The 17,326-nt window shown below is 42.2% G+C and overlaps 1 protein-coding gene across 5 annotated transcripts in view; it reads left to right on the forward strand.

Moving 5' to 3' along the window:
• The window catches only part of UNC80 (unc-80 homolog, NALCN channel complex subunit), a 133,720-nt gene that overhangs the window by 52,727 nt on the left and 63,667 nt on the right, over positions 1-17,326 (forward strand). For 2 of the 5 annotated variants that reach the window (XM_074829704.1, XM_074829705.1), the window contains exons 24-28: positions 3,567-3,702; positions 6,262-6,395; positions 10,654-10,819; positions 14,337-14,540; positions 16,049-16,149. In XM_074829704.1, coding sequence (XP_074685805.1) covers positions 3,567-3,702; positions 6,262-6,395; positions 10,654-10,819; positions 14,337-14,540; positions 16,049-16,149 — 741 coding nt within the window. Of the gene's footprint in view, positions 1-3,566; positions 3,739-6,261; positions 6,396-10,653; positions 10,820-14,336; positions 14,541-16,048; positions 16,150-17,326 lie in introns of all 5 variants that reach the window. The other 3 variants (XM_074829706.1, XM_074829707.1, XM_074829703.1) reach the window with 2 other exon arrangements.

Consider the following 17,326-nt stretch of genomic DNA (forward strand, 5'->3'; position numbering starts at 1 on the left):
GTGAGCTTTATGCTTTTCAGCTCTTTTCACAAAATCGGAGATTTTTACAGTGAGCATCATGATCCAAAAAAACCCCCAAAACCAACCCATAAAATGCAAGGCTCAGGGGAATTTGAAAATTCTGAAGTCTTGGGGTACTTACACAAGTCAGGCCAAAAAAGCCTCACTGGCCCATATTCTCCTAGGTTAAACCAACGCATGCTTCTTAGTGGAGCACATTGTTGGGAACCTTGAGCTAGTGCTGTCCATGTCAATATATTCCCACTGTAAAATGCAACCCAAGGGGAGAACCTAGGTTGGGTCTGAGCATCCAAGCTAATAAACTTTGTCTCTTGGTAGCTCTCCTCCTTCCATTTCTGAAGCTAACTTAGGGAGTGCTACCTGGACACCCTACTCTCTGATATGTCTCAAACACAGGTGACTATCTTAATAACAGCATAAATACCAAAGTTCCTTAAACAAGTACATAGTGAGAATGTACTTGCTTCTATATTCCATGAGGTCACCACTTTAGCCTGACTCCTTTGAGAACTCCTTTCAAGTGGAGAACATAGGATTACACAGTCGTTGTAGTTTTGCATGCGTTGCTGACAGTCAGGACTATCTGTCTCTGTGGACTCTGTGCTTCTAGACGTTCCTTTTTTTCAGAGTCTGACAAAAATGGGAGCAAGCAAGTCAGTAACTATTAGAAGCCAGTTAAATTCCCCCTCAGCTGCCATTTTTAGAAACTGAAATAGCTTTAGCTGGAAAAAATCCAGGAAAGTTTTCTTTTTGAAATGTTAAAGTACCACCACGTGATGCAAGGTCACAAGAAAGGAGCCAGGGAAATTGGATGGCAGGCAACTTAGCATAATTCTCTTCCCCTTTACTTTAATGGCATCACAAGACTTATCTGGATGCGTTCTCCATACTAAGAATAGTGTGTGTTTGCTAACTGCTTAGGAACATCCCAGAAGGGAAAAGCTTTACTTTTACTTTACTGTAAGGCAGGAGAAGATTTGGAGAGTAGTCTTCACAGTGCAAATTTCTTCTCTTTTTACTGCAAGGTGTCCTGCCGCTCATTAATATTTCTGTTTCTTCTCACTAGAGGCTAGGACAGTATAGTTACCCACAGCATCACTGGCCCCCAAACAGACTCATATCTCAGGACTGGTCTGCACCTAGCACTGGTGAGGTGCAGTTTCTTTGTGTCTTTTATGTTGAATGATGGGCAAGGCTAGTCCTTTGGCACTGCTTTTCCTCCCAGAAGCTGTTTCAGATGAAGCTGGCTGCAAGCATAAGCAGCAGCCACCAGCCAAGCCTGTAGGGCTGAGACCCTGCAAGCTGTGCTCCTTAGGTGGCTGCTTTTGTTGGCCCTGATCAGATTCCAACCAGATAGGCTGAACTGTGAGGACAAACAGCTTTCTGTTGCCGTAGTAGAGGCCCCTGCTGTAGAACACACAGCCGTTTCTGTGTGTTAACCTGCCTGTTTCACCGTGGGCAATATCAGCATGAAGGGCAGAATGAGTGTGCACTCACAGAGCTCCTAAGCAGCTCCAGTACCAAGAAGATGGGCTATGTCATCCAGCCCATCTCTGCCTCCATGCCACCAGATCCTTGTCAACACTACAGCACACCATCCTTGCTGTGTGGTGGCAGCAGAGCCACTGCTCTGGAAGGAAGATTCTTGGACAAAGAGAAAAGAATATATTAGTTTCTGAATGCACCGAGGCCTTGTTCTGGTTTTGTTTTTTTTTTTTTTTCTTGCAGTAAAGAAGGCTGGAAATTCATGCTAATTATGGGTCCTTGCTTGTCTGTCATTGCTCACTAATTATGATATAGTGTGTTATTGTCAAAGTTTAGTGAGACCAAGAATGAATGCAAACCCTGTTTTCCCCACTCAACTCCTTTAATTCAGCCTCCCTAACAGACATCAGAGAATAACAGTGGTAAACCCTTTCCACATGAGGTGGGATTTGGACAGCCCATAACAGTGATAAACCTATTAAATCAAGCAATCTCACTTGTTAGGCTGTCTTTTGAAATAATACAATGTCAAATCTATTCTGATCAGGTTAGTCTGCCACTTCCTTTGACTTCTTCTGTTAAGAGGCATTTTCTTTTAAAGTGTGGCATGCTCTCTGTTTGCTAGGAAAACCAAGGATAATTCATGCAGATAATACATGCTAGGAATTCAATGCTCATTAGGTAGGAAGCTGTGGGTTTATGTATGATTGCTTTAATATTAGGGTGGACAACACAGCATAAATAATATGTGATAAATTACTGCTTTGTGGAGAGGCATGCTGAACATGTCTTCCTTTAAATGCCTGAGAGATGTGGAGTTTGTTTAGCAATGTGCAGGCTCACAGCTGAGATTGGCAACTATTTGCATCAGCTTGCAAACCACAACAATACCACCTTATTCTCTTTGTGTAGCAGAGGCTACCCCTCTTCACTGTTGCTAGATTTCACAGGAACTGCTTAGTAGCAAGGAAGAACAGCCATAATAAGTGACTGTTTATGTATTTCTGCGTCACTTCAGCTGAGACAGGAAAATTATATGGTCCTGGCATGACCATCAGTTCTGAGTTGTAAAAGATTCAGAAGTCCTCTTCAGTATCTTTATCTGAAACTATCTCAAAATGAAAAATGGCCAAATGGCAAGTGCTGATGAAAACTCTGTAATTAAACACATTTCCTCCCTAGCAAAGTGATGATATCACAGGATAAAGTTTTACATACTTGTCTGTGTTCTCTTCACCTACCTGCAGCAAAGAAAATCAAGAAAATCCTTAAGAGCTCTGAAGTCTCTTAAAAGGAAAGCATTCTTCTTGCTAACACACCCTTATCTGTAGCTTTGCTGACAGCACCATGAGGGCCATTTACATGCTGATAATGATGCTGGCAAACAGCCCCAAATAAACGATCAATGCCCTAACAGTATTCATTGGAAATCTGTCTGTCTGTGTTCTTTACATGGATCCCCTCTACACCATTACCCATGCACCTTCCCAGCTTTTATAAATATATTGTCAGCTCATTTTGGAAAGTGCATCAGGGACTCTCTCCTCTAAAGATGGAAGCAGGCCTTCCCATGAGCATTCAACAGTTTTGTGGAAGAGACAGGAACTGTTACTGGATTTCTAAGTCACAGGATAGTTTCTTAAACAGAAGACATACATTCTCAGCAAAAAGACTTAGCAAAAATCTGGTACACATATATCAAGGGAGAAAGAAAAATGGAAGAAATTAATACAAAATAATCACCTAATCTCCTCCTGCCTGTCACATGCTGGTTTGTTGAGTTTTTTTGTTGTTTAAGCAAATCTGCAAAAGTTTTTCATCCTGAAATTTGACACTGTTTGCAAATTTTGATTAAAAAAAGGGGGGTATAAATTATGATTTTGATAGCAATTAATCTCCTGTCATCCCTTTCTCTACTTTACAGACAGTAAAATTAAAGCCAGGATACTCTGTTCTGGCTGGAACATCTCCACAGCCTTCGTGGGGCACAGCTCTTGACCACCAGTGAGTTGGGCTGAAATTCTAACCTCCTTGTGCTTTCTCTTTCTCTGTGTCTGCAGGCAATCGGTGTCCGCCTCAACGAGCTGTGCCATGCTGAGAGTGAGAGCCCTGCCAACCTGCTGGGCCTCATTTATGATGAGGAGACCAAGAGGCGCCTGAGAAAGGAGGATGAGGAAGAAGACTTTTTAGATGACAGTAAGGAGACTCCCTTTACTACAAGAACCCCCGCTTGTAAGAACCTCTGCTTTAGGAGCACTTAATTTTTCTTCTCTTTTCATCCTCTTGCCACCCAGCTGTATTTTCCAGTCCCTCACCTTCACCCCAGCTTCCTCCCCTGTTCTTTCCGTGCCTGGATGTACAGATGGGTAGCAGCACTGAGAGACTTTGAAGGAAAAGGGGGGGAAACCAGGCAGTGAGTTGCAATCCTGTATACTGGCAACTGCAATTATAAGCAGGGTAATAATTTATTTCTTGAGTTTTGCTGTCACCTGAGTGCCAAAAGTAGTTCAGACTCCCATCCTTCCCAGTTATTTCTGCCAAAATATTTGTGTAAGGTCAGCTGCTTTTCTGTTTCTTAACACTGATGAGTTGTCTCCTCACCTGATGTGAATTGGCACAGCTCTACCAAAGGCTTTTAAATCTTGACTTCAGTATATTTGCCTGATTCTCAGGCAGAAATATAGCACAGTGGTGTAAAAAGTATCATTAAAAATCTGTATAACAACCAGATGATTAAAACACACACATTTGTGCCTGTGTGTACATAAGGGTGGGAGGGGGGTGACAGATCACTGATTCTGAAAGTCTAGATAGGCATGCAAATTATTATAAACCATGTGAATCAAAATAAATTAAGTAAAAACACATACTGTTGTAGGTGTAGGTGAAGGTGGTAACAAACATTATGTCCTCTCCAGACACCATTTGTATATACATGTGTGCTGTAATGTACTGGTTCCTGTGTACACGTACTGTTGTTTGCCATTGGATGTAGTGTGCTAGCACTGTTTATGTATCTTCTGGTTTCTTTTTCTGTGGTTCTGGGTTTGTTCTTATGACTGCATAAGGCCAACTTTGATGTATAGAGGAGTAGGTGGGAGCAGTGAAATGGCATTTCTAGAAAATGATCTCAAGAGAAGGTACTGGCCCTAAGCTAGACCTTCACATGTGCCACTATGTGGTGTGCCAGCGCTGGCAGCTACATGAATGTGGGTGGCTGTTCTGGATATGTTATTGGCCCTTCAGGAGGTATATCCAAAGCAGGAGAAGGGTGCACCCAAAATTTTCCCTCTCCTGCACCATGAATGAACAACTGCATTCCCATGACTGAGTGACAGAATAGGCTTTCTTGTCCATGTTCAGCCACTGATACCAGGCACTCAAGGAGATAGGGAGCTGCTGTAAAAGGGTGGCCTAAGACAAGCAGGGAGAATAGGTTGTGGTCTAGAAAGCCATTTAAAAACTCAAGTACAGTCCTGAAAACCAGGGTCTGAAAATAACTGATCTGCATTCTTGCTGAAGGCAGCGATTTTTCGAAAGCTGCCCTGTATGCTGTAGGAAGTAGACTGAGGAGCATAAAATATGCAGTTGGATATTCTGTTACACTGTACGTCTCATCTGTATTTGGTAGTTCAGATTATTGTAGTCCCTACAAAGTCCATAATTCGTTGCTGGTAATGTGTACAGAGGAATTAGCAAGAATGAATCTGGTTTTATCTGATCCCTGCAGTGTCCTCTCACTTGTTTGTTTTGGACTGTTTCTTTGCAAAAAGTAATTAGATCACACAGGGGGGAAAGCAAATGAAAACAGAAATCTCTCTGAAATGGATATAGATGGTAATACCAGGCATTATTAAAAAATGGGTGTGGTTAGTTGGCCTCACAACTAATTTTTTTATTTACTTTTTTTGCTGTCCATTGTTCTAAATAGTATTTTTCAAATTGATTAAGAATCCTTCATATTTTCAATCTTTGAATAGCATTAGATGGGTTACAAAGTGTAGGGCTTTTGAAGCCAATTGTTTAGACTCAGTTGAGACAAAACTTCAAGTGTTTCGATAATCTCTCTTCCCTTTCCCATTTTGTTTTAGATTAAGCATTTGAATATATCATTTGATTAAATAGTTTGATTTTTTTCTTGGTTATCTTTAAATAGCACTTGGATTCTTTGCACAAATAAAGAAGGCTGACTTCAAAGGAGGCTGTCATTTCAGTTATCAGGGTAGTAATTAAAAATAGTCACAGTACCTGTTTGCTGTCTAGTCATAACTCCATGTATTTTGAGAAATTTTCCTATATTTGAAAGTGCCTCTTTTCAAGAACTGCAGAAGATTTGGCTGAATGCAAAACTATAAAGGGGAAGAAGTGTATCTACTTCTTAACCTGTATTAACTTTAAATGTAGTGTATACAAAATGCTGTAGATCATGTTAATTTATTAGGTACTTCACCATAATATACTATAATATAGACTATAGTACACTATGGTATACTGGTATATATATATATAGTGAAGTAATATATACTATAGTACACTATGGTGTGTTAGTGCTATTGCATGTGCTGATAAATACATGGATTGAAATTTGTTTGACTATGTTCCTTTTAGTGTAGGAAAAGCAGCATAGATAGAAGTCTGGGTTTTCCTCTTTCTTAGTGCAGCTCGCATTGTGCACCATATGTGAAAATGTCCATCACCTCTTGGTTCCAGGTTTTATATAATCTCCTTGCTCACCACAGAAATATTTTTTCCTAGGCACTGTGAATCCTACCAAATGTTGTTGTCCTTTTGCACTGAAAATGGCAGCCTGTCAGCTTCTCCTGGAGATAACCACTTTCCTTCGAGAGACCTTTCCCTACATGCCCAGGCCACGTACTGAGCCTCTTGTGGTAAGTGGACGACACACATTGTAGAGGGATCCACGCCCACAGAGGTCATTGAGTCTGACTGAGGAGAGATAGGGTGAGGTAATAACTCAAGTGGATTTCTGACCCCGTTGGCTGGTGAATGAAAGATGGGCAGGGCACATCAAATGGGTTGATTCAGAAGATAAGCCTGTGGGAGCACAACATGTACTGGAAGTTCAAGAAAGCTTTGAAATAGAGAAGAGGGCAGCAGATGGATTGAGTAACTGAGTGTGGGGGACCTGAGGGGTGTGGGAGATGCACTGCAGGAAGTGACAGCTCACGTACTACCTAGCTGATCAGGAGGGCCAGTTGACAGAGAACTGAACAGGACAGTTAGAGAAAGGAAGAGGATGATTTACAGAGAATTTACTGGAGCTTAAAAGTTGCAGATTTTTGGTTAGGGTTAGACACAGAATTTAAGAGACTGTGAAAGGAAAAGAGAGAAACAAAGAAGCCAGGAGAGAAATAAACCTCCATGAGACTGAGAGAGGCACAGGCAAATCCTGGCATGAATAATAAGCTAAATGATTGATTAAATGATAATTTTGTGAATAGCAGAACCCGTGAAATCTGATTTCCAGGGGTTCATTCTTATGTGGATTTTCTTATGTCTAATAATGTAGTTTAAAATTGTCTTCAGCCCATTGTTTCACAAAATGCACAGGCACTCAGTTATCTTTTGTCAAATTGGGTTGAAGGTGATCAACTTCAGAGGTGGTTAGCATGGAATGAGATGAGAATTGTATGGCAGACACACAGTTTTAGCTTTTAAGCCTAATTTCTTTAGGAAATCAGGATAAAAATTATAAAGAATCATAGAACCATAGAATGGTTTGGGTTGGAAGGGACCTTAAAGACCATCTAGCTCCAACCCCCCTGCCATGGGCAGGGACACCTTCCACTAGCCCAGGTTGCTCAAAGCCCCGTCCAACCTGGCCTTGAACACTGCCAGGGAGGGGGCAGCCACAGCTTCTCTGGGCAACCTGTGCCAGTGTCTCACCACCCTCACAGGGAAGAATTTCTTCCTTATATCTAATCTAAATCTACCCTCTTTCAGTTTAAACCCGTTACCCGTCATCCTATCCCTACACCCCCTGATCAAGAGTCCCTCCCCATCTTTCCTGTAGCCCCTTTCAGTACTGGGAGGCTGCTCTAAGGTCTCCCCAGAGCCTTCTCTTCTCCAGGCTGAACAACCCCAACTCTCTCAGTCTGTCCTCACAGGGGAGGTGCTCCAGCCCCCTGATCACCTTTGTGGCCTCCTCTGGACCCACTCAACCAGGGGCCCCCAGAGCTGGACACAGCACTGCAGGTGGGGTCTCACAAGAGCAGAGTAGAGGGGGAGAATCCCCTCCCTCGCCCTGCTGGCCACACTTCTCTTGATGCAGCCCAGGACACAGTTGGCTTTCTGGGCTGTGAGTGCACATTGCTGGCTCATAGGCAGTTTTCCATCCGCTAATATCCCCAAGCCCTTCTCCGCAGGGCTGCTCTCAATAGAAAGAATGAGAGGACAAAAGAAAGAATGAGAAGTTAAGTTTCCAAGCGAACATGAAGGATTTAGCCCAACTATCCTGTTTTTTGTTAACGACAGACTTAGATCAAATTTTGCTGATGACAGTTGTGCTTGACAGGCTGATTTAGCTGTGCATTATTGTAATTAGGGTCTGAAATTAATTTCAAAGGCTGTAGATGACCAATGATTAAGTGACTCAGCCCCCAGGTATGCAAGAAGGGCAATTTTAAAAAACAGGGATATATTCACCAAAAGTCTTCCTAAATACTTGGTTGATATTTTTGCCACGTAATAAATGACTGCATCCAAAAGCAGGATAATACCAGGGTTTAGAATTCATCTCAGTAGAGTAGTGAGGCTTAGAACTAAGAATATGTCGAGTAATGAAGGTCAACAGAAATTTGTGCTTTTGTGCCAGTTAGAAATGCAACTGATTAATAGCTTTTCAGACTTGTATATGGGAGAGAAGAAAGAAGAATTATTCTGTAGTGCGTAGGCAGAAGAAACCTTAAGGTCACATTATGCAAGAGCCTATTAGAGAAAATGGCCATAGAGTGCTTCTTTTAATTTTGTATGGGCGGGGGGGCGGGGAAAGAGCCAACAGCACTCCAGATTAAAATACTAAGTCTCTGTATTTATGGAGTGATGGTTCCTTTCCAAGAGAATCAGGTACATACTGTTATGGTCCATAAAGCTGAAATTCCAGTAGAGCAAATCTCATTTCCATTGGTGTTTGTAGGCACATCTGTTCCATAGATATGAGCACAGACTTAGCAGCCTCACAACTGAACTAGTTGTGATGAAGCAGTTTAACTACCCAGAGTCCATCCAGACTTGCCAGGCTGAGGGCATAAGCACCCATACGTGTGTGGGTAGGCAGACCTGACTGAAGTTTCAACAAAGCCTTTTACTGAAGCTGATGGAGTAGATACAAGCTCACTCTGCGAATGGCTGGGAGTGATGAATACACTCTCTTGGAGCCTACTGCTGCCACAGTAGAGCCAGAGAACTGAAACTTGTCATTTGCTCTGGTGGAAAGACATTCATTTTAGCTTAGCAGTTGCTGAAGATAGATAAGAGTCAGACTGACTGTGTGCTAAGAGGATGTATTTCATTCTGTCGGTTAATTTGTGGGGACAGCAATTTCCAGTGTAAGCATGTTGACAAACAGCTGGGAGGAGTAATACAGAGAACACTCCAGGGAGGGGAACTCTGTCCATGCCCGAAGAATACACCTACATTGCTATCATGGCTCAGCTTGTGCATGTTAATTTATGAAGCTGCTGTAATTCAGACACAGGTCATCACAGATTTTTATCCTGAAATGCTTTAGCCTTTGTTTCATATCCTAAACTCTGTTAGATACATGTTAAACTATTTACATGGATTTTTTCAGTGCTAGAGTTACTACAAACCATTACATTAGGCACTCACCTTTTTATGTCCCAGGTTTTGTTATTGAGCAAATTCAAAATATTTCCCATATGGCGATAGACTGTTAGCTTTTCTGACAATCATTTATGATAATTTCCCTGGAGATGCAAAGCTGACTGCAAATGGTGTGGGATCTTCAGCTGGTGTTAGATAGGCTAGTTAACCTATTTCAGCACAGCTCAGTCTAGAATATAGGTTTGAGAAGACTTTTTTTTTCATACCAGCTCTTAGAGTAGCAGACTTTGTCACTACCCAAGTAGCTCCCAGTAACTTCTATAGGAGTTTTTTATGAAAATTCCAGTATGAGATCTCTTGAGCCTACAGAATTTTATTCAGAATAACTATTTTGGATAATTTCAGTAATATTATCATTCACATTCATCAGCTATTTACTCACAGCAAGGATCTTTGTGTCATCTTAGATTTCATCTAGTTACATTTTGGGTGCGGAGATCTCAAAGCTGATGACAACCCCAGTCAAAAGGCACAAATGATATTCTTAAAGAGCCCAGCATTTTAACTGTGTTTGCCAGTGTGAGAGTTCACAGTCTTTCTTCCACTTTTTCTAGCTGTGGTTAGAGGAAGTGGATGATAATCCATAGCTGTGGAACCTTAGGACTTTTGCTTTTTTGGCCCAAATTCCTAGCCAGTAGGTGGCATAAATGGTGCCATTCTGTTAATAGGAGCAAATGATGGTGCAAACTAGCTTCTCTCTGGTGCAATGCTGTTCATTTTCCAGAATTTAAGTGCAGCCAACATTTTGTTACTTCCTGTTTTCCACTGTGTCTTTTCAGCCTGATCTGCACACAGAAAGCTTGCTCTGGGCCACACTGTCGTGGCTGTCACAGCCAGCCAGCTTTCTCTCAGCTTTTCTGCCTCTGATGAGTACAGTGGCAATGAGTTCCCTCATCAGCCACAGGAAGCCTTTTGGAGTAGAGACCTAACGATCCACCCAGCATCTTGGGCAACAACCACCCATTATTGCCACCTATCCATCAGGGACCACTGATGTGTTTTCCCCCCCGGATGAGCCTGCAGACAGGGTGCCAATTCACTCAGCACTGTTAACCAGAAATGTGTGTTAACACCTGTTAACTCTTCCATCTCGACAGCGTGGCTCAGCGTGCTGCAAGCCCAAAGAGCAGTTGGATTAGAAAGTGTCAGGGTAGATGGAGAATGGTGTGATAAAAATAAATTCCCATCCGAATCAGTTCTTCCTGAAGCTTCTATGGTTAAGTTGAAAAGCATGGGGGCTCATACTGCTGGCACATCTGTGTGGTCTACATTCCTCTACAGGATCTTGAGAGCTGCAGGCTGCGTCTGGACCCTGAGATGGACCGGCACAGGTATGAAAGAAAGATCAGCTTTGCTGGGGTTCTGGATGAAAATGAAGATTCAAAGGATTCCCTGCACAGCAGCAGCCACACCCTCAAATCTGAGGCTGGCTTCGAGGAGAAAAAAGGTTTGTCAGCACAATAAGGCTTTTGTATTCTCAGGGCTTGTGAAGTGGCGCTTGACTTTATGTTTTCATTTGCATAGACTGTGTTAAAAAGCAGGCAGCCATGGAGTCACGTGGCTTTGAATCATTTCTGAGACGCTTCTGGCCTTCAGGGTTCAATATAACAAATGTGAGAAGCAAAGATGTTAAATTTTATAAAACGCTGCTATGACTGAAACCGACTGAGAGCATTGCAAGGTTTCTAAAAAGGAGAATGCCTTGTCTGAAATTCTCAGTGGAATGATGAGAGAAGCATCACTATTTGATTCACTTTAAAAATAAAGATCAAAAGTGTTCTTGTTTGTTTGTTATTCTGATTACAGTTTTTCATTTTGGGAAAACCACAGATAGGAGGGAAGATTGGGATCTTTCTGTGAAAATCTGTACTGGTTTGGAAGTCATGGCATCTCACAGAATTAGTGGTTGATCGCTTGATCTCGTGAATTCTTTGCTACCACATGAAAAACACACACCTGTGTGGCTTTTGATGGCTAGCAGATTAATATTACCAACATACTGTATACTGTACAAGCAAACCTCAAGCTCACTGTGTTTGCTGAGAACAGCAGATTGTTTCCATTTTTGAGCCATCTCATGCAAAACTCACATACTATCTGATGGTACAAGTGTTGCAATACAATATACAGTCATCGTGCGTATTTGCAATTAGAGGCTAAACTGCCAGACCGTTACCTGTAAATGATTCTCCCTCTAACAAGTTTTCTAGAACTGTTTAAATTCTGTCTCATAATAGCCATGTAAAGGTGTAGATGTTTGAATGATAATTTTGATGATTGTTTGAAAAGGATAAATGTTTGATGACTGTTTGAAAAGGATGGAGTCTGTGGCTGGTTATCCTCTAGGAATTGTAATGTCTATTAATGATTCAGAGGAGCTTTTATTGACTTCAGGGCTTTGGATAAAGTTTGCATTGTCTTCAGCTGTGACCCTGCCACAATTACTGGAGAAAATATTAGAAATGCTTCCAAGACTTACATGGTATAAAACTGCCCCCAAAATTGTGTGTCAGATGGGACAGTTACTTCTGTGAAGACAGCTAGGTATCCACCTAAGAAAGGTGTGCTGGATAAATTCATGCTCAACCTCATTTTTTGTACCCTTGGCGTATTGGCAGCCCAGAGAAACACACAGCCTTATGGTCTGTCTAATAGTCTAAGATCAGTGGGATAAGACATCTCTAACTATTTAGATGAGGAAAAGCTTGGGTTTGGGGTTGGGGTTTTTTTTGAAGATAGTTATGACAATTACTTGAAATCACTTTTCAGCCTCTCAGGCAGCAGTTCCATCCACTGGGATGTTACCTGAGTGGGAGAATGCCTACAAGCACACAGTCCTGCTGGAAAATGCTGGTGGCCAATCTCTAACTACCCTATTTTTTTTAGAGACAATGCTGACTTAGGTTTTCCTTCATGTGTTACTGTGCTACAGGCATAATGCAGAATTGAGTTATTTTTGCAAAGATAGTATTAACTTTCTGCATCCTTGATTCTGTTAAATGACATTTTCCCTGCAGTTTTAGTTGGGGTTTTTTTCCCATTCTCCCTTTTCCCTAAACTGTCATGTAGTATTCCTTTGCTAAAGATGCCTCTTTACTACATTTTAGGGATGGGAAAAGTGGTTATGGTAGGAAGGCTGAATCCTAATATACTAATATACTCTAGCAAAAATGTATTTGCAGTGTTTTGGAAGCTAAATAAATGCAAGATAATGTTTTATTTTAAAATTACAATAATTATGTTATTTTCTCTGGCCAAAGCATATTCTTCTGGGGATCCACCTGGGCCAAGCATAACAGATGCAGAGGCATCTTTTGTAATTTACACTTTTCTAGATAAGAAAATGTTATTGTATGAATGTAACTACATTTTTCTTGCCTGAAGTGACAGGTTTCTTTATCTCAACCTCTTTGATGAGTACTAATCTGTTTCCTTTCATTTTTTCCGGAGTGTTAAAAACTTTGCTCTCATTGCTCACCCGAGGCGTGGCTTAACAGCTATCCAAAAGCTACAAGTTTACTTTATAGAATCTGCCTCAGGTAGGTCTGAAATACAGACACTAAAGCTAGGTAGATGCAGGCTCTCAGAGGATCATTTGGGTGCTAAAACGAGATTCTGCAGACTTCATGAAATGCAGTTACAAATGCTTAAATGGTTTTGCAATCGGGGAACTGAGCCACGTATTGAGGCTGATCTGAACAGAATTCATGGAGTAGTGATTGCTAAGGAACTCAGCACTGGAGGGAGATTCTCTGGTCACTCAACAGTGATTTGCCCAGCTGATTCATGAGGACTGAGGAGTAGCTCTTAAAACCTATCCAGCTGTCTTCGGCCAGGACATTAGCCACTGGAAATGGGAGTGGGAATTGGGTTCTGGAGGCAGGAGTAAAGGTGTATTTGATTTTTCCTGAAGGCAAAATACAATTCTATTAAAATATTTTGCTTACCCATGGTATCCAAAAAGCTGTATCCTCTTCATTCTCAACAACACACCAAAAGGTAATCAATCACACATGGCCTTGCCTGATTAGATCTGCAGTAAAATGACTGAGTGTTGCAACATTTGGACTGACATGCTGCCATTTACTGCCTTTGAACTAAGAGGAGAATGAAAGTGCAAACGGTTGGTGCTTTGAACATTGAACCATTTCATGTCTGTGCTCATCAAAAATGCAGAGTGTCAATGGATGTTGTTAATGCCTGAAAGCTGCTGATTTGTCTGAAGGAGAGGATCTACGTGCTCCCGTTTCCTCTAAAGCATTCTAATGATGAAGAGTAACATGCAGAGACACGGATTTATGCAAATCTTACTTCAAACAAGTCTTGTGTGCTAACCTCATGAAGCAGACTACTACTGCAGTCACACGTGCTGTATGAATAAATAATTGATCCTACTGCAGAGCTCAGTGAGGTTTACAGAACCCAGGCCCACAGGAAAATAGGTTTGTCCATGGTGCCTTGTTCATGCTTGGGATTCAGCCGTCTATCCCTAGCAAGAAGTGATTCTGCACTAATGTAAACCCCAGGGGCTGGCAAAGAAAACTGCAATTTACATCCATTGGGCAGATCCTGTTTCCTGGCAGGAATTGATTCAAATTGGTGTGAATCGTAGGTTTTCCTTGTCCACATTTTGGGTTTCTGTTAGAGCAGCTGACTCTACTTGCTGGTGGTTGAACGAGGGCTAATTCCAAATACAGACAAGGCCTGAGGTGACGTACCAGGTCTCCACGAAATGAGGCGCTGAACACATTTCCGTAAAGCATCTTTACTGCCTGACTGACAGAGCTGCATTGGCGGTGGCTTTGGAGGGAGCCTCTGGCCCCACATTCCTTGGTAGAAGAAAAGACGCTGCAATACAGGCTGGCAGCAAAGGGTCGGGAGGGAGGGGAGGGCCAGGATATCTTTCTTTTTTCAATGGGGAAAAATTAAGGGGAAAAAAGTCCTCTTTTATTCTTTTAATACAGTTCCCAGCAGGAAGATCAGGATAGGAGGCTCCCGCTTGCTCCAGATTAAAGGAACCCGCAGTTTCCGGGTGAAGAAGGGGGGTTCCCTTTCCAGCATTCGCCGGGCCGGCAGCCTAAAGAGCACCAAGTTATCACGGCAGGACTCAGAGTCTGAGAATGAGGAGCTGCAGCTGTCCCACAGCAGGGACACTGTCACTGATATAGGTAACTTAGACGAGTGGGTGGAAAGGGAGGGGACAATAGGCAGGACCTAAACTCTTGATGTGATTGCAGCAGAGCTAGAAATGACAAGAGACCCCCACCCCAGCAGGCTAGGAAGAACCTAGAGTCCTCTTCAGGGACTGCCTGAACAAGGGCCTGGGAGGAACACGGTTCAAATCTGGGGTGCAGCGTCAGCTCCGTGCTCAGGTTGTCAATTCAGAGCTCCGTGTTAGAGCATGAACTCTTGGAATGCTGGTGCCTGCCAGCCAAATGCATGCTGTCTTTAGGGGAGCACATGCACATGTGTATACGCACATACACACACCCCTAAACCATATGAATACATGAGGTCATATGCATATATGATATTTTATTGTCCATAGTAACAGATAGAAGATATATATATATGTATGGACATGCACTTCATATTCTATGTAGGATATGATGTCTTAGGCATGTCATATGACATGTAATATATATAGTCTTATATGTAGAACATAACACGTATGTGCTACATACTATATTTCTACATATTGGCATATACATATATTTTTACGGTTTACAGATGCTTTCCTTAGCCTTCAAAAGATGGATCACCATGTATTTATCTTATGGAAACCAAATGTGCATCCTGCCACAAGAAGTCTCCATCACAGTTGAACTAAAGGTGTTCCCTCTGCTAGGGGTGTTAACCAAAAACTATGGTCTGGATACATTTGGAGCTGAAATAACCTCCCAAGCTTAATGGTCATTTTTATGTTGTCCAAAAGATGCTTCAGTAGGTGAACATGGAGAGTGGGATTGCCCGTTCTGTAGACTTTGGCAAGTCACAGTTCACTTAAAGAGGAGAAAGAAAGGCTAAACCAGAATTCATCCCCAGCCATCTCTTAACAGCGTTAACTTTAGTTTTATAGGAGGCCCATAAGTTATGAAATGGCTAGAGTAAACACAGGGATCAATGAAGTTCCCAGAGAAATCTCTCCCTTGACTGAATTCTTTAGGACTAGTGTGCTAGAATCAGGATTTTTTTCCCCTTTCATCCCCATGACATTAGCAGTTTCCATGGGCAATTAGCAATGACTTTGCCCATTGGCATTTCCAGTTGGATGCCACTTCTGGTTGGATTTTTGTTGACATTTTTAACCACAGAGCCCAGTCAATGCAGATCATTAAACCAACCATTTGCAGCATCTGAATGGTGCAAAGAATTTGTTTCTGATGTTTTTTGTTTACCTTCTCCCCTTCCATTAAAGAAAAAAGCGGGGAGGGAGCAGTGTTTGCTACTGACAAGATGGCCTGCGAGCCAAGTCTAAATGGTTCTTGTAATTGTCAAGCCAGCATAACACAAGGATTGGGGAGGGGTGTCCAAACACAGTCTTTCCAGTGTGGCATATTCTGTGTACTCTGGTCTGTTCCCACAAGGCTGGCCTGGCTTACAAGTGCTGTCCCTAGTCTTAAAGCACATAGGGAGCAGTAAAAACAACCACCTTTTGGGTATTTTTCTTTTGAAGAAGGGAGCCCTTGGAGCGCGAGCGAACCTAGCATTGAGCCCGAGGTGCTGAGCAACACAGGCACGGAGGAGAACTATCATCGGAACATGTCGTGGCTGCATGTAAGTATGAGTCACCGGCAGCGCTCTCAAGGATGGCATTTTCGGTAGGAAAACCTTTGTATGGGCAATAACCAGGTCACAATCTGTGCTTTCTCCATGTAGCATCAAGGATCTGAAGTGTAAGTAAGCTGCGACCTTTGGAAATTTTCTGTTTACCATTTCTAAAGTGGACTAAAACCAGAAAGTTTTTGTCTTGCTCCCTCTGACTATTTCACATATGTAGTTTGTGAGGGGAAAGGGACTATTTCTCTCTGGGCACTGAGGGACAGCCATGCTACCTCAGCTGAAAAATCCATAGCTCGGTCTCTTATCTCCAACATGGCTAGCAGCGGGTAGTTCAGGAAGAGTAACAGAATGGGCAACAGTGTGAGCTGGGCTCCCAGCTTCTGGGAAATGACATTTTAGAAGCTACTTGAGCTGGAGGTCCTGTTGTGACTACTATGTTTACTAACTACCAGAAGATTTTTTCCTAGGGAGTTTTTCCAATCCCTTTTTGAGCCAATTTATATATTTTTGTCTCCATTAACTCTATGGCAATGAGCTTAATTATGCACCTTGTGAGGAAAAAGAAACCTTAATTTTGGCACATTTTCTTTGATTCCATTAGATGCATTCTATCTCAATGTCTAACCCAACAGGGTCTTGTGTAGTTTTGACTCTATCCAACAGATGGGGAGTGGAAATATGGTTTGGTCATGCGGGGCCTAAGACATCCATTTTGGGGATTTCTGTTCCTATGATTTAGACATGCCAAAAGTCAGTTGGGTAAGTCTACATAGTTCAATCCACTGGTATCCAAGGACTGTACACCTCTACCTCTGTTGCCTCATGACACACTGTGATGGTGCAGTACAGTCAGTGTGTTCTTGTGCACATGCTTTGCAGAAAAGTTGGATTGACTCCCTGTGCACAAATTGATTGTACCCTGCACATGTGTATGAGGACAGATGCTTTTTGAGTTCTGAGTTGCCTCTGGGAAAGACAGCTGCCAATAATGAGTTGATATCCCCCTCTTTCCCCCAAGTATTTCATAGTCTGCTCTCAGCTGTGCCATTCCTATGGGGTGTGGGCAAGAACAGGCTTAATCCAATACTGTGACGCAGAAGCAGTTCTTGATAGTTGTCTTTTTTGGAAGACAGTGGCAGAGCAGTGAACTGGAATGTCATGTCTTCCAAGT

This window comes from Strix aluco, chromosome 6, assembly GCF_031877795.1.
Source record: "Strix aluco isolate bStrAlu1 chromosome 6, bStrAlu1.hap1, whole genome shotgun sequence".
NCBI classification, from domain to species: Eukaryota; Metazoa; Chordata; class Aves; order Strigiformes; family Strigidae; genus Strix; species Strix aluco.